This window comes from Ctenopharyngodon idella, chromosome 18 (assembly GCF_019924925.1).
Source record: "Ctenopharyngodon idella isolate HZGC_01 chromosome 18, HZGC01, whole genome shotgun sequence".
Taxonomy (NCBI): domain Eukaryota; kingdom Metazoa; phylum Chordata; class Actinopteri; order Cypriniformes; family Xenocyprididae; genus Ctenopharyngodon; species Ctenopharyngodon idella.
The window spans coordinates 17,321,483-17,347,376 of NC_067237.1; the positions used below are offsets into that span (position 1 = coordinate 17,321,483).

Sequence of the window (25,894 nt, forward strand, 5' to 3'; positions counted from 1 at the left end):
TTTACGAAAAAAATATATAACCCTTATCGTATCTTTAGTTTTTTAAAGGTTGTTTAGTAGCCTATATTTATAGTATACCGATTTTTTTTTTTTTTTACACGGCAGCTCTTACAATGCATTCTAAATACCTCTAAAATAAATACATAAAAAATAATCACGATACAAATTAGAAACAAATAAAATAAATATGTCTGCGCGCATCGCATCGCATTGTTTACCTGCGCCAGCTGTGCGTCTGAAACACCTGGGTCGGGTTTCAGAAGCAGTGGGCTGGACTGAATATCTCAGAACTTCACAGGCAAGAGTTAAACACCATTGAAATGTTTTCCAACTAGTCATGTAACACATCCATGCTCAGCGTTCTAGGACAGCACGACAACGACACAACTATTACAGCTATTCAAGGTACAGGAATCTATTTATGTTATTATTGTGCTTTTGACTAAGAGTTAAGCTAGCAGTTTTACATGGCTTTAAGAAGGCGATGTGGATTGTACAGTGGACTCGGTCGTCTGCGTTATGCCAGGCCCTTTTTAGGAACCCTTTTAAGTATTATATATTTTAAAATATGTACTTTGTTTAAAGTTTTTAAGGCGCCTTTGTGTTGGAAAATGTAGGAGGAGGAGTCAGAGAAGCTTTAATGGGAATCAGATGTCTTGAAAACGCACGCAGAAGCTTTTGAAGTCTGTGCTCATTGAGCTGTACTCTGAACAATATATTATTCATTATTCAACCTGAATGAAGTCTTTGAATAACCCAAAAGTTGATTCGAGCTCTTGTTTATTTAGTAATAATGTAGTACGTTGTGTTGTTCAGAATAGTAATAGTTACTTAAAGCGTCCTGAATAAAGGCCTGTCAACATGAAAGCCAGTTGCTTTTTGTTACAGCGCTTGGGATACATGAGGACTTTTAACCCTATAAAGCCTGCTGTATCATATTTGATATTTAAGGCCTCTAAATGATACACATGATCAAAACTTTGCTGAAAAACCTGTACACGATCTTCTAGCAAGTAAAAGGCATTTAGTATAATTCTGAAAATGTCCACCTTAATGTCGTAAGATTAAAACTGCTGTCCGTAACTTTTTTGTGTTCAAAATTTACAAAAATTATATAATGAGCGAGTACATCATGAATCCATTTTCCAAAATGTGTTTTTGTCTTATCCTGAATCACTATGCTACACCTATTATAAGTGTTTATATTCGGACTATTTTAGACTGGTTCGGGTCGTACCACTGCAGAGTAGCTCAGTATCTGCATGACTTGTCATACACATAAACAGCGAGAAGTAGCTCCGGCTACAGTGTTCTTCCGCAAGACGAATGCAGATCTGGGGCCGGTTGCATAAACAACTTAGACTAGTCTTAAAAGTTAAGACACTACTTCTTTTCTTGAAGAGTGGTCCTAATTTTTTAAAGTCTGTTACATTAAAAGGTAGATTGGTGTAATTGGAATTGGAAAAATAACATTGGTTACCCCTTGGTTAACTGCAAGTTGGTGAAACTAGTTCTTAAGACACAGTCTTAATAGTGACTAAGTTTATGCTGTTTATTAACAGCAAGAGAGCCAAAAGTTGTATGTGTCAAATATGACACAACAGACGTTTATTTGTACATCTCTCAAGCATAATTGTATTGCATTGCATTATATAAATACAATAAAATTATAGAGGTTTGATCATAAAAATAAGGATTTGAATGCTGTCTTTAAGACATATTATTGGGAGATATAGAGTGACAACTGATAATTACAATATGTTATGTAAGTTTGCTATACTGCTATAAAGATCTCATTGATTTACATTATAAGCTATCAGAATTTTTGTACTTTATGGCCATATAACTAACAATGTCTGCACTAGATTGCATATTTTACTCTGTTTGGGCCTCTAAATAAAATTTTGGTGTTTTTTTTCCATCTTCCATATTCTTACTGCATGGGCTATAAAAGTCTGATGTATCAAATATGGTACAAAACTTAAAACACATATGCAAACATTTTTTTTTTTTTAAGATTTTCCTTAGGTTCAACAAACTTCCGTTTGTCAGGCTTTGTAGAGTTAAACATGTCTCGTCTTTTGATCAGCACTGTGGTTCTTTACATTCTTCTGAAGCAGGTCAGTAATGACAACCTTCATGTGATTTTTGAACGGTGTTGGGAATGGGTCCAATTTCAGCATTCATCCTGATTTACCTTTAGACTTAAAGCTGTCGGAACCAGCTGAACTGCATATCTATCTGATCCTGTCCTGCTACAACTTGTTTGGAGATTTTCTGGCTCCATTTTGCACTTTATAAACCAACATATTTGCATGTTGGTTCAATCACATGCCAGCCTGTCTTTGTGTGCGCTGCGGTTAATGTTTTAAAGGTTGGACGGAGTCAGGGTGGATGTTAGTTATCTTGTGTGATTCACAAGGAATGTTAAGCTTGTAATTCCGAAGACTTGAGAGATTCCAGAGGCAAATGTTATTTGAGACTCTTTGTGCTCTCTACACAGGGTTGCACATTAACGAACATCCTCTTAGAAATACAGAAGTGACTAGTATAGTAGGTCAGATAGAGTGTGAGTTTTATTAAAAAGCCAGCCATGGTATCAGGATGACTAACAGGGTTTAGTCAGAATGTTCCCTGATGGCCGTCATTGTCTGAATTTTAGCCTGACACTCCCCAATCTTGTGTGTCAACCCAAAACGTTAAGCCGAACCTGATAAAATATCTTGATTTCTGAGTTGATTGTTTGTCAGGAGATACAGTAGACTCAACAGGTGTTGATCTGTGTGTTTTTGCATCTGTCTTTGTGTTTTTGTGGTTATTTCACTATAATAGGAGTTTTATTTTGCACCCAAAAATGAAAATTAGATAATTTAGGGTACATTTACATGACAACAATGTACCAAAAACGGCAAGTTTTTAGTTTGCGTTTTTCGCGTATAGACGGCAACGTTGTCAAAATGATCCGCGTTCATACTGATCCTTGAAAACAATTAAAAATGCTGTATTATTAATGCCAGGCCAGTAGTTGGTCAAGTAACTTTGTAAAAAAAACAACTACGTGCTTATAGAATGAACACATAATGCGCATGACGTAAACTTTTCCACAAATTTGCGTTTTTGTAGCTTACACGGAGGCAATAATGGTAATTGTTTTCAAAAACTTGCACTTTGAAACCCGTTTTCAAAAGTTTGCATTTTCAGGCCCCCAAAACTCTGATGTCGTGAACAGCCGAAGTGCATAAAAAGTTTTCAGTTTTTAGCCTAGTTGAAATAGTGTCGTAGACATTTTTTAAAATATCTTTTTGTGGGTTTCACCGAATAATTAAAGGAGACCTATTATGCCCATTTTTACAAGATGTAATATAAGTCTCAGGTGTCCCCAGAATGTGTCTGTGAAGTTTCAGCTCAAAAGACCCCATGGATTTTTTATTATACCATGTTTTATCTGCCTATTTTTGGGGCAGGAGAAATAAATGCACTGATTTGGTGTGTGTACCTTTAAGTGCAAATGAGCTTGTGCTCCCCGCCCCCAAGCTCGCGATTCCAATACACTGAGGCATAAACAATACAGGAGAAGCTCACACGACAAATATAACTCTCAAAATGGATCATTACAAACTGTTCGTGATGCAGCATATCAGATCACGTAGGTATGGTATGTATTTTGTGGATGTTTGCTAACATTCGATTCTGAATGAGTTAGCGTGCTGTTGGAGAGACTCAATAAGAATGAAGATGCATTATGAATTATACAAGCGTTTTTGGGTTAAAAATAAAAATAACAACATGGCTCTGGTGTCCGTGAATACAGTAAGAAACAACTTTAGCCACATTTAAGTGCAACGTGCTAACAAAACACATTCAGAAAGACAATTTGCAAACATCACGAAATGTAAATGAAATTGGATCATGAACAGTTGGTATCGATCCATCTTTGAGAATCAACTTCTTTGCAACTCCTGTGTTTTACTGACCTTCATATGCAAAGCAGTCTGGTGTAAAATGACTTGCATGCAGGGCTGTGCCCAGCGTGCGACCGCACAGGGCCTGGCACATCTCCAGGGCCTCGCGCCAAAGTAGTGACAGCTGACTTGATGATGTAAAGCCAATAGTTAAAGTTCATGTTTTTGTTCTTCGAAATACTATAATAGTTAGAATACATAGTTAAAAGTGAGACTATGTGTATCGTGACTGTAGTATTCTGCTTGTTAAAAATGTATTATTCAGTAGGCTAACTTACAATATTGCTCTAAGCGTGTCGGTGAATTTATCTGGACACATTCCCTTCAGAAATAAAATTACACTACTGTGTCCTTAGTGGCTTAGTGGCTCAGAACAACATGAGGGTGAATAAATGTTGACAGAATTGTTATTTTTGGGTGAACTTTCCCTTAAAGTTTAGTCACAGGAACGTTCCACCCGCAGTTTTAGGAGTGAATTGTGACAGCTGGGTGAGGTTCATAGGATTTGGATCTTTTGTGTCCTGTCAGTGGTCCATGTCATGATAAAGGTTGGTGAGAACAGAATGAACTGCTCGAGTGTCCACTCCCCCTCAGAAGCAGCCTTTCAAGGTTTTGAAACAAAATCCTAAAAGCTTCACTACTTATTGTCATCTAAAATTAACCATGTAATCAATGCCTTTCACTGTAGGAGCTGAGCTTTTGTACTTGGCCAATTTTCAATGGTTACATATTTGTGTAACTGATATTCTTAATCTGATGAGCCTCCTATCTGCTCCATTTCAGCTGGTTATAAATCTATACACCTTTTTTGGCAAGGTCCAACATGAATTCCAAACCTATTACATGCTGTTTGAAGTCATGGCTTAGTTTGTTCTTATCAGCTAGACCATAAAACACTTTTGTGGTCTCTACAATGATAACTTTTGTTGGTTTCAATACCACGGGATAGCGTCATGTCTGAGATGTGTCATGAATGTTCACTTATAATTATTACTGCGACTCAGTTTTTATGTCGCTCCATATGGTATGACTTAATTTTTCTGTCTGACACAAAAGAATTGCAATTGGGTTCAAAATAAAAGTGAACTCCATTGACGTCTTGGACAATAAAGTCTTTCAGAATATATTTGGCTTTCTACAGAAGTAAGTGAGTCAGGTTTGGAATGACATGAGGGCGAGTAAATGATGACCACATCGTCAGTGTTGGGTGAACTATGCTTTTAATTAACCATCTGGAGAAGTGTGGTGATTTAAGTGCAGCTTAGTTGGTACAAAATGTACATTTGTTGTCACGTCTGTAGATAGTGATTGATCCGTATCTATTATTCTTTGGTTTTTGTAATGATTTGCCTACAAGATTAAGCTTGTCTACGTATTAACTCTTTACAAATGTAAATCTAGGGCTGCAACGAAGCATCATTTTGATAATCAATTATTCTGTTGATTATTTCTTTGATTAATTGGATGACAACATTTAAATAGTGATAATAAATTATTTGAAACATCAATAAATTATTGTAATTAATCAATTAATTACAGTTATAGTAAAATTAATTACAAAATGTATTAATTTTAATCATTTAGAAAAATGTTATTTCACATCTTGCAACATGGCATTACAAATGCTTTTCTTTTTTTACTCCCACCTGATGGCACTAATCTACCTTCAAAAATTGGATTTTAAAGGCCTTGTCTCTATTTTAACATGAAATACAGTTTAATTGAAAAATAATTTAAAAAAAGAAAGAAAAGAAAAACAAAGTATCATTTTCAATGGGGAAAAATGAATCATAATTATTGCATAAATATTAATTAGTAACATAAAATTCTCTCAAAATAAAAAAGAAAAAATATTATTAAACAACGAATATATTACATTGATTTTACAAAAAAATAAAAAATAAAATAAAAATAATTTTAGGTGTTCAGTCACTTTTGACCGCGAACAAAATAAGTGTGATTAAACAATTAAACAATACCAGAGGGTTAAAGCAGAAATTAAAAATGAAAAAATAATAAATATAATAAACAAAAACAAGCACAAACTAAATGTTAACTGATCGAAGGTACACACATGCACTAATCTGGTGGATGTTTTCTATGCACAGTGCACAGCAATTAACTGATAATCAAATCTATTGTCAATTATTTTCATTATTGATTATTATTGATCAGTTGTTGCAGCCCTATATAAATAATACATCAAAACCTGTTTTTATATTTATAGGACAGAAACCAAAATTAAACAATTTAAGATGCAAATAAATGATTCTCAGTAAACATGCAGATCAGGTCAAAGGACAAACGTAACTGATTAAGAAACTGTTGGGAAAGAGAGAGTTTCTGTCACCACACCTTAATTCATCAGTAGAAAGCACGGCTGTTTTAGCCTTTTAGTCATGGTTTCCGCCCCAGGCTCAGAATAGGCTAGGTCTTCTTATCATCACAGGAGGAGAGTTATTATTAACCTGTGTCACTCTTAACTTCACATTCCAGGCTCGCTGGCTGTACCCATCCGAGTCCAATGGCACCGCAAAAGTGCTAAATTATCAGTCAAGCAAAGCCTTGAAAAAACTTCTCAATGGGTGAATGACTGTGAGAGGTGGAGATCAGGGATTAAGATCACATGAGGAACAAAAGAGAGTGTGTAAGAATACAGATAGAGGGGGCTGAAGACTGTTGAGCTTTAGGAAAAGGGTGACTAGATGTTCTGTCCTTGGAAATGTTCCTGTTTGTTACCGTGATGCATTCATAACAACGTGCAAGTGAAATAACACCTAATGTGGTAGATGTTGCACAATCTTGTTAAAAAGAAGCATTATATCAACATTGATTGCACAGTGCGTAACTGCAATTTGTTTATATTTAGTTTTTAAAAATAATGAGAAACTCATTGAACAGAAGGTAATTACATATATACTATAATACTGTTCAAAAGTTTATGGTCAGTAAGATGTTTTTTAATACTTTTATTCAGCCAAAATTGCATTACATTTATCAGAGGTTACAGTAAAACTTTTACATACATGACTCTTACAAAAGATTTCAATGTCAAATAATAAAAAAATGAATTATAGGTTCCACAAAAATATTAAGCATAACAACTTTCACATGTTTCTTGCAGCAAATCAGCATATTAGAATGATTTCTGAAGGATCATGTGACACTGAAGACTGGAGTAATGATTTAATCACAGGAATAAATTACATATAAAAATAATGGATAAATAAAATATACTAAAACAGTAAAAATATGTTTTTTACTGTATTTGTGATCAAATAAACGCAGTCTTGGTGATCATAAGACTTCTTTAAACAAAAAGAAGTACAAACCTTTGAGCGGCTATCTGTGTATAAAAGTTATAGTTATTTACTTATTTCTGTCTCTTTAATTTATTGTATTAGATACATCATGAATCATACAATAATTATTTAGATGATGTATGTTATGTAGGGAATAACTGATGACGGGCCATTGAATTATTAGAAAAATTATTCACACCCATGGTGCCTCATGCATTGTTTTGAGTTTGCAGACTGCCCACTATTATAAATGTGCACTTTTTTTTTTTTTTTTTCAGAGAAATAATCATAAAAGATTAAAGTGATAACTATAGTGGTAACACTTTACAATAAGGTCTCATTTGTTGACATTAGTTGATGCATAAACTAACATAAATTAACAATGAGCAATATATTTTTCAGCATTAATTAATGTTAACAAATGAAACCTGTAAAGTGTTACCATAAAATTGAGCTGGGGCATGAATCCAAACAACACGCAACAGGTTTGGAATTCATGAAAATTAATTTTGAGTTGAGAAAAACAATTAAAACAACATCTGTTGTGGAAAAAGTCTTCTCTTCGCAAGAAATCACTTGAGTCACAGAGTTCCACATGCCAAAACTTTATTGGTGGAGACCGCAAAGCCGAGATGCCTGCAGAAGGCAGTATTTGTAACATATGAAATATGATTTTCGAAGGACAAGTTGCAGTCTAATATAACACCCAGGTCTTTAACTGTAGAGGATGAAGTAACAGTATATCCTTCTAAATGCAGATTGTAGTCTAAGAGATTCTGTGTACAGGTTTTTGGTCCAATAAATAATACCTCTAATAATATCTTTAACATACTCTGCCAGCTTGGATAATTTAGAGAGATTTCATCTGGTCATGATGAAATATATAACTAATTCCATGTTTTCTTATAATATTGCCAAGTGGCAACATATAAATTGAAAATAGCAGAGATCCTAAAACAGACCCTTGTGGCACTCCCTAATTTACTGATGTTATCTTAAATTTTTTCCCGTTTAAATAAACAAAATGGTAACCGTCTGAAAGGTACTATCTAAACCACCTTAATGTCTGTCCCTGAATACCAATGTAATATTGTAGTCGATCTAAGAGTATTTCATGATCTATAGTGTCGAACGCATCACTGAGATCAAGTAACACTAGTATTGAGATACAGCCTTGGTCAGAAAGTAAAAGTAAGTAATTTGTAATTTTAACAAGCACAGTTTCTGTGCTATGATGAGGCCTGAATCCTGACTGAAATATCATTTTTGACCCGACCGGGCAATGCTCTATAGAGCTTGACAAAATAAACAAGATGGAGGGCTTGAGTCAGTGCCCTGAGTACATGTGCTGTTTGGAAAGAGAGCACAAAAAGTACATGTACGGACAAACACAGTTTACAACACTGTGAAGAGTGAAAGTGTCAGAACAAAGAAGCTTATGGAAGTGAATGAGTGCCCGGGAAGCAACAAATACATTCCCACTCAAAGTTCACCAAATATCAGCTTAATGATATTTAAGTCATTGTTTCACAAAGGACAACATTTGCATGTTGTAGCATGTTGTTTGTAAAATGAGTGATGAACTTACATAATTGAAAACTGCACAAAGAACAGACAAATTACTAATACACACCTGTTTTGTTTGTTTTTTTACTTACAGAGGGTGAAATTCTAACAAAACATGTCTTATGTCACTCACTCAGATATGCATAAAATCTGTCTCTATGCACAGCCCACATGTCTGTATGTTCTATTATATAGTAACTATAATAGTTCTAGTATATAGACACATGGCTTTAAAGGGTTAGTTCACCCAAAAATGAAAATTGTGTCATTAAGTACTCACCCTCATGTCGTTCTACACCCGTAAGACCTTCGGAACACAAGTTAAGATATTTTTGATAAAATCCGATGGCTCAGTGAGGCCTCCATTGCCAGCAAGATAATTAACACTTTCAGTGCCCAGAAAGCTACTAAAGACATATTTAAAACAGTTCATGTGACTACAGTGGTTCAACCTTAATGTTATAAAGCGACGAGAATACTTTTTGTGCGCCAAAAAAACAAAATAACGATTTTATTCAACAATATCTAGTGATGGGCAATTTCAAAACACTGCTTCATGAAGCTTCGAAGCTTTACGAATCTTTTGTTTAGAATCAGTGGTTCGGAGTGTGTATCAAACTGCCAAAGTCACGCCCTCCAGTGGTGAACCATTGAAATTTCTAAACACTTATGACGTAACAAAGCCTCGTTTACTGAAATCACGTGACTTTGGCAGTTTGATACACGCTCCAAACCACTGATTCGAAACAAAAGATTCGTAAAGCTTTGAAGCTTCATGAAGCAGTGTTTTGAAATCGCCCATCACTAGATATTGTTGAATAAAGTCGTTATTTTTGTTTTTTTGGCGCACAAAAAGTATTCTCATCGCTTTATAACATTAAGCTTGAACCACTGCAGTCACATGAACTGTTTAAATACGTCTTTTGTAGCTTTCTGGGCATCTGGAAGTGTTAATTAACTTGCTGTCAATGCAGGCCTCAGCCTGAGCCATCGGATTTCATCAAAAACATCTTAATTTGTGTTCCAAAGATGAACGAAGATCTTACGGGTGTGGAACAACATGAGGGTGAGTAATTAATGACAGAATTTTAATTTCTGGGTGAACTAACCCTTTAATCGGCATGTTTCTAGTGTCACTTGCTTCAGGGTTGTAGCTCTTGATTCAACAGCCTTCAGTAGCAGTTAATTATAGTGTAAAGAAGGGGTTGCAGCAACAGATGTTGGAGGTTGCAGGGCGTTTCTCTGAAGGCATTTGTGTTGGAATGCATTAGAAAGTCCTGCTGTACGTCAAAGTTTTAGTAGGTTTGGCTTGTTTTATTTCTTCACCATTGCAGAATAATCATGACTCATTAATCTGTCATAAAGATGCTTTATACACACGCATGTACAAGCTACTGTTTCAGAGTTTGGATTGGTAAGATTTTCTTTGTCTTTTTTGCGCTCACCAAGTCTGCATTTATTTAATCAAACTGCTATAAAAACAGCAATATTGTTTACATTTCAATATCATTACAATTTGAAGTAGTTGTTTTCTGTTTTCAAATATTTAAAAAATTTTCAGCATATTATCAGTTATTTGAAATAGCAATCTTTTGTTACAATGTAAAAGTCTTTTCTGTCACTTTTGATCAATTTAATGCAGCCGTGGTGAATAAAAGTATTAATTTATTTCCAATAAAACTAATGTATATAGTCATTTCTAGTTCTTGTATAATTATTGCACACTTTTTTTCTGATTATATTATTTGGGAGACTATATTTTTACTATTTAAAATTAATTTGTCACACTGTTGGCCTACTTAATTGAACAGCAAACAAAAAGAAAGAATAAAAAATACAAATTTAGACAAAAGTAAAAAGATGTTATGTTGAAAAGATGGCTTGTGTGATTTAAATTAGTGTTGTTACAAACTAGTTCATGTGACAATGTGTTTATGAGGTTCAACATAGTCAGAAGGACTAAAGAAGTGTTTACTGTCAGAACTAAATAAAATAAAAAGTGATTTAGCATCAAATAAGTAAATAATAAAATGGAGAACAAGTGATTTAATATTTCTGTTTTGAGTCCGAAAGCATTCACTTCCTAACAATGATACAACTGAATCAGGTATGCTGTTAGAGATTATCATGGAAAAATGACAGATTGATCTGATCTTCCTGTTTTCACTCAGGCTGTGTGTTGAATGAATTAGAGGACAGATCTACAGAAACACAAACATCATGAACTCCCAGGGCAGCTTTGGCAGCAACTTGATGTGTGAGTATTTCAGTACACCATCAGTTATGCTTCATTCCTATGCATAGGCAATGTAGGACAGGACATGATGCAGCAGTTATCTTAATATGGTTACTTGTCTAAGCATGCTAGGACTTTTCAGTCCTTTGTGAGTGTTTACAAATGGGCAAATAAGGTGCCGCATAATTCTGGAGTGGCTTGTTACATCATGTTTGTCAAATTGTCTGACTGCTTACAATCACTATTGTATGTTTACTCAATGTTTGTGTGTGTATGTTGTAGTTCAGTCCATCAACGATGAACTGAACGCATCTTTGGCTACAGCGGATGAGCTGTCACGGGAGTTCAGCTCTCTCTTGTCGGAAGCCACTACTGCACAGGTACAGATCACAAGACTGAGCCGTTTTGCTATCTTATTTTGGTAGTTGACATTTCAAGCAGTGATGATAATATTTTGTGGTGCAATACGATACACATATATAATCGTTATTCATGCAGTTTATAATTTCATGTTAATCAGGAAACTATATGGACTACATAGTTTTACTTGTTGAAATATATATTTTATTTCAGTAATATCAGTACTATTCAAATGACCTGCAAAACAACTACAAAATAAAATACAAACAACGCAGCAACCAATTACATCTAGGGTTAGGAAAAGTAACATACATATTATATTTATATATTTTTTTTTTTCTCTCCAAGGCTACATTTATTTGCTAAAAATACAATGAAAACAGTAATATTGTGAAGTATTATTACAATTTAAAGTTTTCTATTTTAAAATGTAATTTGTTCGTGTGATCAAAGCTGAATTTTCAGCATCATTACTCCAGTCTTCAGTGTCACATGATCCTTCAGAAATCATTCTAATATCCCGATTTGATGCTCAAGAAAATTTATTATTATTATTAATGTTGAATTAATTTTCCAAATCATAAATTATCATGAATTATTATCATTAAAGGAGACCTATAATGCCTCTTTTACAAGATGTAAAATAAGTTTCTGGTGTCCTCAGAATGTGTCTGTGAAGTTTCAGCTCAAAATAGACAGATCATTTATTATAGCTTGTCAAATTTGCTCCTATTTGGGTGTGAGCAAAAACATGCCGTTTTTATGCGTCCCTTTAAATGCAAATGAGCTGCTGCTCCCGGACGCTTTCCAGAAGAGGGCGGAGCTTTAACAGCTCACGCTTCGGTTGCTCAACAACAACAAAGCTGGAGAATCTCACGCAGCCAAAATGAGGATTGTCAGTAACGGTGTTCAGCCTTACATTGTTCAAACTGGAGTTGACACTGATGGAGAGACTTATGAACTTTAGAGCTCAACTGGACGTTTCTGAATGGTTGGTGGATAAATTTATGTAGTTGCTGCGGAGTTGATTCAACTCATCGACTAGCATGTGCCGTCATGTTAATCTTTTGTGCAAATCCAGTGTTGAATTGACCCTCGTTTGTGAAGCAGTCCGGCGTAAAATGACGGCATGGTTACAACTCTCTACTACAACAACTCTTCCTCTTCTCTAAAGCAGCCCAACATGGCCTCACCCCCTTTGTTGCGTGTTCCTGGGGGCGGGGTTTATGTAAATTTTGTGGTTTGTGATGTCACCAACCCAGGAAGAGGCTCGTTGTAGTCCCTACCAGCCATTTGTTGTAGTCCTTAAAAAGCGATTTCTGTAAAAGAAAATATCTCCCTTTGCATTGAACTTTGAGTGTCGTAACTTTGCAGATGTTGTTTATGCTCAAACAGCAACATAACACACTAACTAAAGTTAAAAAAGTGAAATCATAATCAAGGACCCCTTTAAATAATATAAATTAATCCTTCATACCTGAAAATATGTCAAAATAGTTTATATCTACATAATACAGTTTTAGATGGTGCATATGTGGCAAAATATTGTTCTAGTGTATTTTGAAACCAACATCATGATGTTTTCCTTGTTCTGTTTATTGTAGAGTTCTGACCCCAAACCCCAGAGCAGCAGCAATGGCAACAGCAGTTTGTACAGCGCAAACAAAAATGGAAATGAAAACATCAGGACAAGTGTCCCTTTCCCCCAGAGCACCACGAGTAGCCAGAGCTCAGACTTCACCAGCAGCAGGAAAGAATCCGACCTGGACCATCCTCCTGCCTTCACGATGCGATCTTCATCTGCACCTAGCCTAGACAGCATGAAATTTAGGCCTTCATCTCCCAGTCCTTTAATCCAGCAGCACTCCCCTTTCATGCAACGTAAAGACATCTCAGATTCACGATATTCCTTCGATCAAAAGACACCCCCTAATATGTCTCCAAATACATTGAGACGAACGACACAGATGCCGCTGAGGCCTCAAGATCGAAGCCCGAGAGGATCGTTGAGCTATGGGGAACTGTCGCCCTTATCCAGCCCTACATACGAGACCAAAACATCTCGCAATTTGCTTCAGCCCTCAGCTAGCTCCATGTCTTCGATGCTCAGGTCACCAAGGTTGGATCGAGCTCCTTCCTCTCAGCCTCTTATTCAACCATCAGCCAATACGTTACCACGCAACTTCCAGCCATTCAGACCATTGGGTATTTGGGATTTTGAGTGTATCAAATGTATATAAATATACTGTATGCTCTTAAAAATGAAGGCTCTTTACTGGCATTTACAGTTCCATGAAGAATCTTTAGAACCTTTCCATTGAAAAAAGGTTCTTTATAGTGGAAAAAGGTCTTTAGATTTTTCTTCACACACTTTTTCTTCAAAAAATGTTTTTTTTTTTTAACTGAAATGTTTACTGAAAAGATCTTTGGGGAGCCCAAAATGATTCTTCTATTTATTGTGAAAACCCCCTTTTGGAACCTTTATTTTTAAGAGTATATAGTGGGGTCCAAAGGTTTTTGGTTGTAAGTTTGCTTTTTTGGTTTATTGTTTGTTCCCTCATCAGTTCTTTCTTCCTTCTCCTTTCAGATGAGGGAATGCAGAGGCAGAAGAACCCCTCCAAGTGGAACGAGACAGATCTGGATGTATCTTACGAGAGAAAGCCTCACAACACCTATGATAGTAAGTTCTGTTGCACAATTTGCACGCTTTTTAAGGACTACAACAAGCTTCTTCCCGGGTTAGTGACATCACAAACCCCAAAATTACATAAATCCTGCCCCTGGAAACACACAACAAAAGGAGTGAGGCCATGTTGGGCTGCTTTAGAGAAGAAAAAGAGTTGTTGTAGTAGAGTGTTGTTGAATCAACTCCACAGCAACTACATAAATTTATCCACTAACCATTCAGAAACGTCCAGTTTCATTCTAAAAGTTGTAACTTCTTCCTGAGTCTCTCCATCAGTGTCGACTCCGGTTTGAACAATGTAAGGCTGAACACCGTTACTGACAATCCTCATTTTGGCTGCGTGAGATTCTCCAGCTTTGTTGTTGTTGAGCAACCGAAGCACAAGCTGTTAAAGCTCCGCCCTCTTCTGGAAAGCGGCCAGGAGCAGCAGCTCATTTGCATTTAAAGGGACACACACAAAAACGGCATGTTTTTGCTCACAACCAAATAGGGGCAAATTTGACAAGCTATAATAAATGATCTGTGGGGTATTTTGAGCTGAAACTTCACAGACACATTCGGGGGACACCAGAGACTTATATTACATCTTGTGAAAAGGTGCATTATAGGTCCTCTTTAATAATATTAATAATTAAAAATGAGTACTTTTCAGAGTCCTCTACACAATCTTTAAAGATGTGTAAAATCCAAGCTATATTATGACAAAGAAAAGCTTTTTTATTGGTTTATTCAAAGTCATACCTTCATTATTAAGAATTTTATCCCTATATCATGTGCTTGCGAAGTGAAGAAAATGGGTTTGTTACCAAGAGGCAACATCAGGCAATATAGGGTTAACTGCAAGCACATATCATCATCTGTAGTAGTCAAGTCGTTCTCTCAATGTTAATTCTTCCTTGATTATATGTTTTCTTCTTTGTGTTGTAGAGAATGATTGGATCAGACCATCTGTACCCAACAGCAACTGGAAAGAATCGAACCTGGACGCACCTCCTTCCGTCAAGGTGTGCAAACTTTGGCATGTGCATGAAAGTGGTTGTTGGTGCATTTGCCAGGCTTAATATTGCTCAGGGCAAATGTCAGTGAAATGTCATTGTTGAATTTTCTGGATCAACTGCTTTTTTTATGTTTGTTTTATTCTGAATACCATACTAAACCTTAGTTAATACCATAACAACCAATGAAAAAAAGTTTATAAGTAATTATGTCTGAGGACTTACCAGGTATAAGAAACAAGTTTAGACAATTCCCAAGAAACGTCTCATTTTCTTACAAGCTCCTGTTCTTACCATATTGCGCTGACAATTTTTCTTTTTTTTTTTTTTCCTAATTTGTAGTGTACTCTATTCTATCAAAGCATTTGCCTACATATACAAATATACAAATAACACACAAATAAAATAGTGTAAAACAACAACAACATAATAATACAGTGTAACTGACTGAGAAAAATGATGTTGCATGTGAAAAAAAAGTATGCATCCTCTAATTCTCACAGTTTCTTTCTCTGTCTCTGTCATCAGGATACCATTACCCGTTCACTCCCATCATCTCACAGCTCGCTCCCGAGAAACACTCGTATCTCAATGCCCCCTGACCTCACCTCAAGCAGCAGTTCACCTTACGCCCCTCAGCCAATCATTTCCCGTATCGCCATTCCACCTGCGAGTTCTGGAGTTCGTCAGCACAAGCCTATCCCGCTTTCCGTTATTATGAGGCTCCAGAACCCCTACTATGCTGCAGCTACCAGAAGATACGCCCTTGGCCCAATGGGAGAGCTCCAGCAAGGAATTTTCCACCAACAACTTCCCCTGCCCCGAGAGTACCTGCGACCAAATCAGACACCTCAACCTCAGCAAGCTCAAAGACAACCTCCCTACTATAGAGAAGGTACCTGCAACCAGATGTCATGAGTGTTGCCAATGAGCACTCACTCACATATGGGTCAATGACTTGACACCCTTTTTTTGATCTGCATATAGGGCCCTATTTTAACAAACTAAGCTCATGGTCTGAAGCGCATGGCACAGGTGCACTTAAGGCGTGTTCGAATCCACTTTTGCTAGTTTAACCTCGGAAAAAATGGTCTCCGTGCCAGGCGCATGGTCCAAAAGGGTTGTCTCTTAATGAGTAATGGGTGTGTTTTGGGCATAACGTGCAATAAACCAATGAGAGTGTCATCTCCCATTCCCTTTAAAAGCCTGGTGCGCTTGATCCATGGCGGAATAAAGACACCCTCAACCTGACGAGTCAGTTTAAATACATGTGTGTATTGCCATGATTGGTCAAATAATTAGCCAATTTAATTCGTCATTACTGCAAATAGGTAATTCTGATACATGCAATGACTATCCATTATGACATGTAGGCATTTTTATCTTTATGTACACAATAATAATCTTATACATTGTAATCCTTTTATTTTTAATATTTGGCATGTTTGTGTGCTGCTGCGCATCCCTGTGTGTGTAACAAGCAGAGTATACGTGCGTTGTGCACCCACCTACAGGTGCATATTACTAACACGCCCTTTAAATAACGAAAAAAATACTGCAGTCGTTTTCAGTTGCCTTAAAATAGCAACACGCCAACAATGCACCTTGTTTTCAGACCAGCACGCCCATGGGCGAACAGATGGGCGCGAGTGCATTTGCTATTTAAACAACGTGGGTGCTGGATGTCGAAATGATAACTGCATCTGGCTGAAACTAGCGAAAAACATTGTGCATTGTGCCGGGTGTATGATGGGCCCATAGTGACTTGAATAAACCTTTCATGAGCCTGTTTTTAATTTCTGAATTAAAATTCATATTGATAGTTTTTGAAGGCATGAAGTCAATTAAAAACTAAAATAATGCTTACAATTAATTCCTTGAAATAAAATCTTGTGTAGTTTGGTAGAGTCTGTTATTATTCCTATTTTCTTTTAACTGATGATTAATATTTTAATATTTAATTTTATACTTTTTTAAAAAAAATATGTATTATTATTTGAAACACTGTCTGCCAAATCAAAATCATGTTTCAACCAACACACACACACACACACACACACACACACACACACACACACACACACACACACACACACACAGGAAATTATATCATAGAGTGGACCCCTCATGACTGTATGTTAAGGTCAGTAAGTCTATTACAAAATCATATAATAGGTAACACTTTACAATAAGGTTTCTTTAGTTAACATTAATTAACTACTTTAGTTAACATGAACTAATGATTAACAATACTTCTACAGCATTTATTAATCCTAGTTAATGTGAATTTCAACATTTACTAATACATTATTAAAATCAAATGTATTTGTTAACATTAGTTAACACTGAGCAAACAATGAACAGCTGGATTTTTATTAACTAACATTAACAAAGATTAATAAATACTGTAACAAATGTATCACTCAACAAATGGTACCTTATTGTAAAGTTTAGTTTTAAAATGTCATGTTGTGCAACTTTCCAAAAAGTTAAGACATTTGTAAATTAATAATTTATTTGTAAAAACAAACAATTTTTTTTTTCTTAAAATCTATTTACATTTTTCTTTTGAAAACACTGATTATGTGTGTAATCAAGAAAATGTGTTATTGCTTTTAAATTAATGGTTACATAATTTAATTTAGTCATTAAATTGAAGCATTTTGAAAACCATTAATACAAAGATCACATTTTAAAGAACTTGGCACATGCAGCTACATTTTTAAATGTTTACTATTATTATGGACACCATTATTTGCAATTTAAAATGCTATTTTTTTTGTTTGTTTTCTTATGAACAGTACTCCACCCTGGAGATGTTGATGCTGAGCTTGAGAAACAAGACACAAGTAAAACAGAAGGCCCTGTGTACATGAAACCAGATGAAGAGGCTAGAGTGGAGGATTCAGAGATGCCTCCTCGTCCTCTCAGCCCCACACGTCTGCAGCCCGTAGTGGCTCCGCAGGCAGAGTTGGGCACGGACCTAGACGAAGTGATGCGCATTCGGGCCGAGTTCCCCAGGGCCCTGAAAAGACGCGGCTCAGTCGATGTTCCCCAGACTCTGCATAACATGCCCATTTCCCAGCCCAACCATTACAAGCAGATGATGAATAAACTGTTTCGCAGGAAGCCCATCCGCATCAAGGAAGAACCAGCTGCTGAAAGTGGCAGCTCTTCAGATGGAGAAGAGAGTACCAAGTCTGCTGTGACAACAGATCCAATACCAATCACAGAGATACAGGTCTCTCCTCAACAGAAGGTGAGATTACATATTGCTCAGTAACAGTAGACACCAGTGACAGTTAAGAGGATATTTGATTTTAATCTGCTTTATTCAATCTTATCTGCTCTTACAGGGTATTCACTCAATCTTACGGAAGGGCAGCAAAGGCAATAAATCCGCCAGCCGTAGAGCTCACTTGAGCCCACTGGTTCTGATGTTGGATGGGTCCTTAGTAGGAGAGTTGGAAACTGTACAGAGGGCTGCACAGGAGGTATGTCTCACTGCTTTGGCATTCGGGTGGTACCTTGCAGTATAGTTGCTTAGAGTTGCTGGCAACTTGCATCAGCATTGTATAGGGTTATTTTCAGTCTGGGGCAAAAGCAAATAACAATAAATGCTAAAAAACAGACAGCGCACAACTGAATAGATCGGAACGCAGGGTCTTGAGTATGGGTGTCGCAATATATCATCATTAACAATAACCGTAATATTTAAAAAATGACACTCCAACATGGTAGGTTGCAATATTCTATCCATCGTAAAACAGAAAAAAATATATATATATTTTGGAAAAATATTTGACTGATAGCATTTTTTACCAAAAAAAATTTCTACAGAAATAAAATCATTATCGTCATAATTTCTTTTGGCCATTATGATCATGTAGTGAAAGTCTGATATTGTGAATGCCCTAGTCTTGAGATGTGTTATATTTAACTCTTTCCCCACCACTGATGGAATTTTCCATCATTTATAAGACAACGCTTCCCCGCCATTGACGGAATTTTCCATCATTTATGAGACAACGCTTCCCCGCGATTGACAGAATTTTCCGTCATTTATGAGACAGTGCTTCCCCGCCACCTTGATGGAATTTTCCGTCATTTATGAGACAACGCTTCCCCACCACTGACGGAATTTTTTTGTCATTTATGAGACAATGTTTCCCTGCCATTAACAGAATTTTTTTTCTGTCATTTACAGACAACGCTTCCGTGCCTCATTGACAAAATTTTCTGTCTTTTATGAGGCAACGCTTCCCCACCTCATTGACAGAATTTTCTGTCATTTATGAGACAACGCTTCCCCGCCACATTGACGGAATTTTCCATCATTTATGAGACAACACTTCCCCACCACATTGGCGGAATTTTCCGTCATTTATGAGACAACACTTCCCCACCACATTGAAGGAATTTTCCGTCATTTATGAGACGATGCTTCATTTTCTGGCTTTCCGTGTTTTCACTGTTATATGGTAGGGGGCGCTACTATGTAACTTCTGAAAGAGTAGAGAATCTCCAGATCAAAACACAGGCAAAAAAGGAGCAGAAACAAGCGATAAAAGCATTGCTTATGCACGATGTTGTCTTTGACAAAAATGCGATTTTCTCAGCTCAAAATGTTGCATTTGTTTTTATGAAACTTACCCACATTTCTTGATTTAAAAAAAAAAAAAGAATGCATGAAGCTAGAATAAAACATTTTTTTTTTTTATATTGCTTGTTCCTATATTCATACAACAAAATATCCTGGGAGCCATGAAATTTTTGTGGAAATTATCAAAAATGCTGGCGATGGCTGGCAATTTAAAAAAAAAAAAAAAAAAAAAAAAAACACTGGCAGGAAAAGAGTTAATGTATTTAAGTTTGAATGTAAATATTTTTATTTATTTGCACAAGTTAAAAATTAAAGCTTAAAGCTATTTGTAAATAAATAGTGCACTTGTGTGTCCCTGTACAGATGAGTGACCCAAGCCAGTCTAATGATGAAGGCATCACAGCCCTTCACAATGCCATCTGTGGTGGACACTACCCAGTGGTGGAGTTCCTGGTGCGGATAGGGGCTAATGTTAGTGCTCCGGACAGTCACGGATGGTGAGATGATCAATTTAACAAGTGTATTTAGCATGTGCCTATGTATTTGCATAAGTATATACACTATATTCACTCTCATCTCATTGGCAGGACACCACTGCACTGTGCTGCATCCTGTAATGACCGTAAAATGTGTGAGTTTCTGGTTCGGAACGGAGCAGCAGTGATGGCCGTAACAGACAGCGACGGGGCCACAGCATCACAGAAGTGTGACCCATATGCTGAGGGCTTCGAGGAGTGTGAGAGCTTCCTGAGAGGTGAGGATGATGTAATGAGAAAACAGACGTTACTTGTGTACAGAGGTAAGCTACATGGCGCAACTCAAGTTTTTACAGGAGTAACGCCTACATGTTTGTCAACTCCCAGCTTTAAATTTAGCATGTCACAATGACCTGTACATTCCTGAGTTATTTGCACCATCCGCTCATATGGGTTGGATTAGTTGAAAACAACGGTTATTACAAGTCAGCAAAGTGATAAACTATTGGGTGGAGACGACATGCTGCAATACACCCTTATTAACTCACAAACACCAAGTAGTTTGAACACAGTCATGTATGTCGCAGTTTAATTTGCTGCAGCCACCATTGTGCAGATTCATGTGTGTGTTTTTGTTTAGGTGTTGAGGAAGCAATGGGCGTAGAGAACAGTGGGGTGGTGTACGCTCTATGGGGATATCCTGCCCAGGCTCCAGACGAACTGAGCTTCAAGGAAGGAGACATGGTGACCATCCTGCAGAAGCCTGAGGGGGTGGACTGGTGGTGGGCTTCACTGTGTGGCAGAGAGGGCTTCGTACCAGACAACTACTTTGGGGTAAGAAGAGCTCATTTCTAAGAAAAATAATGGTCTAATATAATGGTTCTCAACTAAGGGGGGCACTTGACAACTTAAAATATTATTTAATTATATATAAAATGTATAACTTAATTAAAATGCTGAAAACACAAATCAAGATATTTCTTTTTCCTCTTAAATAACTATTGTTTTTATTAAAGAACATAGTGAATCAGAAACTTTGATCTTCTGGAATCACTAAATGAATTGTGATTATTAATTTAATGTAATACATCAACACTCCCAGTTTCTGGTAATTAAAACTAAAAATATTTTAGACAATATGCAAGGGCATTTGAATAATTTTGTTTACACTTTATTTTAATGTGATGTCGTTACAGTTTAGGGTTTGCTCTGTTTGGTTTAGTGGCATAATTTACTGTTATTACTAGGGGTGGGAATCTTTTGGTACCTCAGGATTCGAATTAAGTCGATTCGATATATGCATAGATTTGATTCTAGTTGACTGTTTTTGTGTTACTTTTCCTATTTGTCAGCGGTAGACGGTTTAATAGGTCTTAAAGAAAAAAAAAATCCCACTGAAATAAATGTGAACCTTGAAATTTATTTTGTTTTTCTTCCCATTTTAGTCAACCCAACACATGACTGGCAGTCTTCTGTAATAAAGCAAGGCAGGCAATTTTATTTTATTTTTGATATTAAAAATAGGAACAAAGAAGCAAACAATTGGACAAATCCAATAAAAAATATACAAATTATATAAACTTTAAGATTTTCAGATACAGCAGTCTAGGTTTATTTAACATGTAGTATGAAATACTACAGAAATTTAATAATTAAATGTAAAAATAAAACACTATACAGTCTTCACTGTATGAATTAAATATAAATTGATTTATATTAAAGATACAAAAGTGATTCAGTCAAAAGCAGTGAGTGATTTCTTTTTTTAATTAACATTAATGACAGACGGCACCAGTTTATGAGGCTGCTGTCCCTTTAAGAACAAATGCACGGATCTAATAGACTGTTACACATCCGATTTTCTCCTAACTGTTTACGTTCGCGTAGGAGATAACAGACTGTGTTTAAATGAATACTCCACACAATGTGCATTTTGACATAATTGTGAGTCCTGTTCGCGGCTTATTGTGATTAATAACAATGTAACGTGTCAATAACTTTAAGTAGTTCTGCAAAGTTAAATGAGTGTAACACTTTAGAAAATCAATTTTTTAAATTTGTGAATCGATTCGAATCGGTAGAAGATAGAATCGCGATTCATATATGAATCAACCCCCCCCCCCCACCTGTAGTTATTACTATAGTAAGTACATGTACCACAGTTTTTCACAGGGCGGTGCAGTCACACTTACTGTTGTTTGCCGAACTTTTGCAGGTTATATACAGTCATTTAAATAGGAATCTGCACAATCTGGAGATTTGCCTTAAGGTGAAAAAGTTCCTCACGCAGATTTTGCTTGTGCTCAAGTTTGAATTCACCGCATTGATCAACAGAAAGCTGCTTGGTTTGAAAATGACTTCTGTTGTGTTTCATGCATCCCTACACTATTGACAATAGACATTTTTTGCCCACAAAATTTCACTGAAATGTTGCTAAAGTGACTGTACCTTAATAGTTTAGAAAATGTTCCAGTTTACCATTTATAACAATATTTTGTATGATACTGAAATAAACTTGCTGCAAAATACGAGACTGAAATTGACCATTTTTCAGCTGTTTAAAGATGCAGTAAGTGATTTCTAAGAAACGCTGTTTAAAGTGGATCAGATCGAGCAGTACAACAGTCTTGTAGCCAATCAGCAGTAGGAGGCGTGTCCACTCATGATGGGGGAGGAGAGTGAGCCAATCAGCAATAGGGGGTGTGTCCTCTCGTGATGGGGAGGAGAGAGAGTGAGCGAGATGGAGATTTGAAGAATAATTGTAGAAAGAGAAATGGCTGAGAGACATTACAAAAGAGAAAAGATCAGAGGAATATCACTGGAAAAAGGTGATCAGGCATGAGCTTTAGGACCCACGTTAATATTAAACGGACGCAGAGATTGCGTTGTATCTGCTCGATATCGTTAGTTTTGCGATGTTTTGCGATGTTTCACAGAACCAGGATATGCTGTTGTTGTGTTAGCTGCAGTAACATGACAGTTTTGAGTGTCATTGTTTGTCTGGAGCTGCTGTGCTGCCGGCGACTAACAACCATCTCAGGGAGGGGTGTGTTTATTTGGGTTGGTTTCAGATATCAATAGTGTTTTTTAAAAAAATCGCTTACTGCACCATTAAAGCTAGTAGACCACCTTGGACTAGCAACAAACCAGATTCCATGTTCCAAAAGCCATTTAAACTGGTACAGTATGACATTTTTCCAAAAAAAGTCTTTCTACAATGCTTATCGAAGAAATTAAAATACAAAATATGTGCTGGTTTCCTTCACTACAATGTTTAAAATGCTGTTTGTCTGGTCAAGTGTAGCAACCTTTTGTCATTCATACATTCCCTTAATTTTTAAAGGTCTTTCTTGTTCTCTCTCATGCAGCTTTTTCCAAAAGTGCGGCCTAAGTCACTCTGCTGAACCCATCCTCTAACATAAGAGAAATAAGTGATCAGTGCATCTGAATAATGCCAGCCAAGTCTGAACACAGGTTTCACATGTGTGTTTGAATATGAGTATGAGTTTTTCACTTCTTTCTTCCCTTTAAATTTTGTATTATGGGATTGTAAACATGCACACTGCAGAGCAATTTTGTTTTCAATTTCAGTTCAGTTTTCACTATAAGAACACCTTGACAAAGTCACTTCACTGGGAATAGTGGATATGTAGGTTTATATAGACTTTACCAATAGGAAAAACTGTCATTAAGAACAATTTAGCTCATAAATCAGAGAATGCCACCTATTTCATTTGAGAATAGGGATTCAGTTTCATCGTATCAGCAAACTGGACTGGATTTGATAATAAATGCATGAAAGTTCTCATTATTTGTTTGTTTGGAAAGGCTCATTCTCTGTCTTAATTAATGATTTTCAGCAGTGAGCAGAAAGGAACTCATCAGTCTGTCAGTATTGCTTTTTTATGCATATTTTGCATGTTAGTTTTATCAGTTGTTAATCAGTAATGTTACATAAATACAAAAAGGGTTTTTAGAGATACATTCGAATGGTGTCCTAACTCTGCTTCAATTTTTTTTTTTTACAGTATTCCATACCAAAACGTTTTTTTAATGTAACTTTTAACTTGCTATTTCTATCTCTGTTTTCATAGTGACCTTTATGTAGTATGAAATATGAGTGAACATTTTCTTCTCATGACAATATGCTCTACATGTGGGTTGTGAGGGAAGTTTGTTTTAGAGGTGTGTGTGTGCGCAAGTGTTTGTTTGATTAGCCTTGTTGAATCCACTGACTGTGACTGTTAAGAAGACAATGACAAATTGTTACTCTCTGTAATACTCTTGCACAAAAGAAACATAAATAAATACTAATTGTACAATTGTGGTTTGTTTGATTCTTTACAGGACATACATAATAATTGCTAATAAAGCTTTTTGCACACAGGACTACACTGCATCCAAGCCACCAGAGGGCAAAGCTCAGTCAGATTTAATATCACACTATAAACACATTTGCACCCATCACCCCTAGAGGTCACCCAAGCAGCATTTGTATTTTTTATTTTTTTTGCAAATGATATACGAGCCTAATTTTCTTCAACCTCTTGGTCAGGTATAAATCCAATGCATTTTGATTAATGAGTTTTAAATTCTATAGAGAAGGGGAATATATAATCTGAAGCACATTTGATTAATCAATTATTTAGCATTATTAAGTTTACTCTGGATTAATTAAGGCTAAACAAGCTAGTAATTAATCTTGTTAATTAAGTTCCAGAGGATTCTTTTGATCAGCCTGCTATCAGATAGATTCCACCACATATGTATGCTGACATTATGCGATGAAAGAATTTCATATACTTATATGCAAATATAATTCTGGGCATAGCCTGTTAATAACACAAAACCACCACCTACACTGGAAGAACTGGAGTGTCATCCAAAGCTTTTATTTTCTACTTACTTGTAATATCTTTATGCTTGTGGTAAGATTACATAAGCCTCGAGGGGCTTTGTTCTTCTGCATACAGTGTTCTGAGAGCCATGGACTGAGTAAACATCACTGTGCACTATAATAGTCACAGCTGGGTACTCGTGTATGGAGCGAAGGTATCTACTTTTATAACAAAGGCAGATGTCCTTAGTGCATGGTGAGATTGTTATACACTCAAAAATGTAAATGTAAAAAAAAAAAAAATCTTTTTTTTAAATTTTTTTTTTAAGATTCATGAATTTCAGTTGTATATTAAATTCCATCAAATTGAAATGAATAATCATTACATATATTTATTTTTTTAATCCTTACATATTATTCGTATTCTGAATTAAGAAATATTAGACTTAGCCTAATGGAACAAGGGAATGGACCATTACCTTATGTTTATGTGATTTGTATTTGTAAACGTAAAAAAAAACAAATTATGAATACGAATCACATAAACTAAATAGTGCATTCCCTTGTCCCATTAAGATTTATACAAAATGTTTTATTGAGCTCTAGTTTTTTTTTTTTTTTACTCATTCAGAAGCGGAAGTCATAAACTTTTATAGCAGTGAATGAGAGACTTCATTAAATATATTTTTTTTGTGTTTCAATTTGCGCAAATAGCAAAAGAAAAACTCCACAATAGTGTTTTAGCAACTTTCAAAAAGAGGGAGAAAATAAAGAGCGATTGATAACTGCAGTCAGATGAGAGAAAGATGTCATTTTTACTGTCACTCCCATATCCGCTGTAGAAACACCCTCAGCAGCGTTTAACTATTTT

At 36.0% G+C, this 25,894-nt stretch overlaps 1 protein-coding gene across 3 annotated transcripts; it reads left to right on the forward strand.

Annotated features, from left to right (window-relative positions):
* Nucleotides 1–229: 229 nt before the first annotated feature.
* ppp1r13l (protein phosphatase 1, regulatory subunit 13 like) lies at nt 230–24,508 on the forward strand. 3 transcript variants are annotated; one of them, XM_051870402.1, is made up of 14 exons: nt 230–405; nt 11,002–11,087; nt 11,349–11,446; nt 13,031–13,631; nt 14,014–14,106; nt 15,040–15,116; nt 15,636–16,002; nt 17,909–18,366; nt 18,464–18,601; nt 20,074–20,207; nt 20,298–20,464; nt 20,827–21,020; nt 21,632–21,673; nt 23,555–24,508. In XM_051870402.1, the coding sequence occupies exons 2-13, from the start codon at nt 11,051–11,053 to the stop codon at nt 21,662–21,664; spliced, it is 2,397 nt and encodes a 798-aa protein (XP_051726362.1). In that variant the 5' UTR covers nt 230–405; nt 11,002–11,050; the 3' UTR covers nt 21,665–21,673; nt 23,555–24,508. The 3 variants fall into 3 exon arrangements, with proteins under 3 accessions (XP_051726362.1, XP_051726361.1, XP_051726363.1); XM_051870401.1 differs by lacking the exon at nt 21,632–21,673; XM_051870403.1 differs by lacking the exon at nt 21,632–21,673 and having other exon boundaries at nt 250–405; nt 11,354–11,446.
* The last annotated feature ends 1,386 nt before the right edge of the window (nt 24,509–25,894 follow it).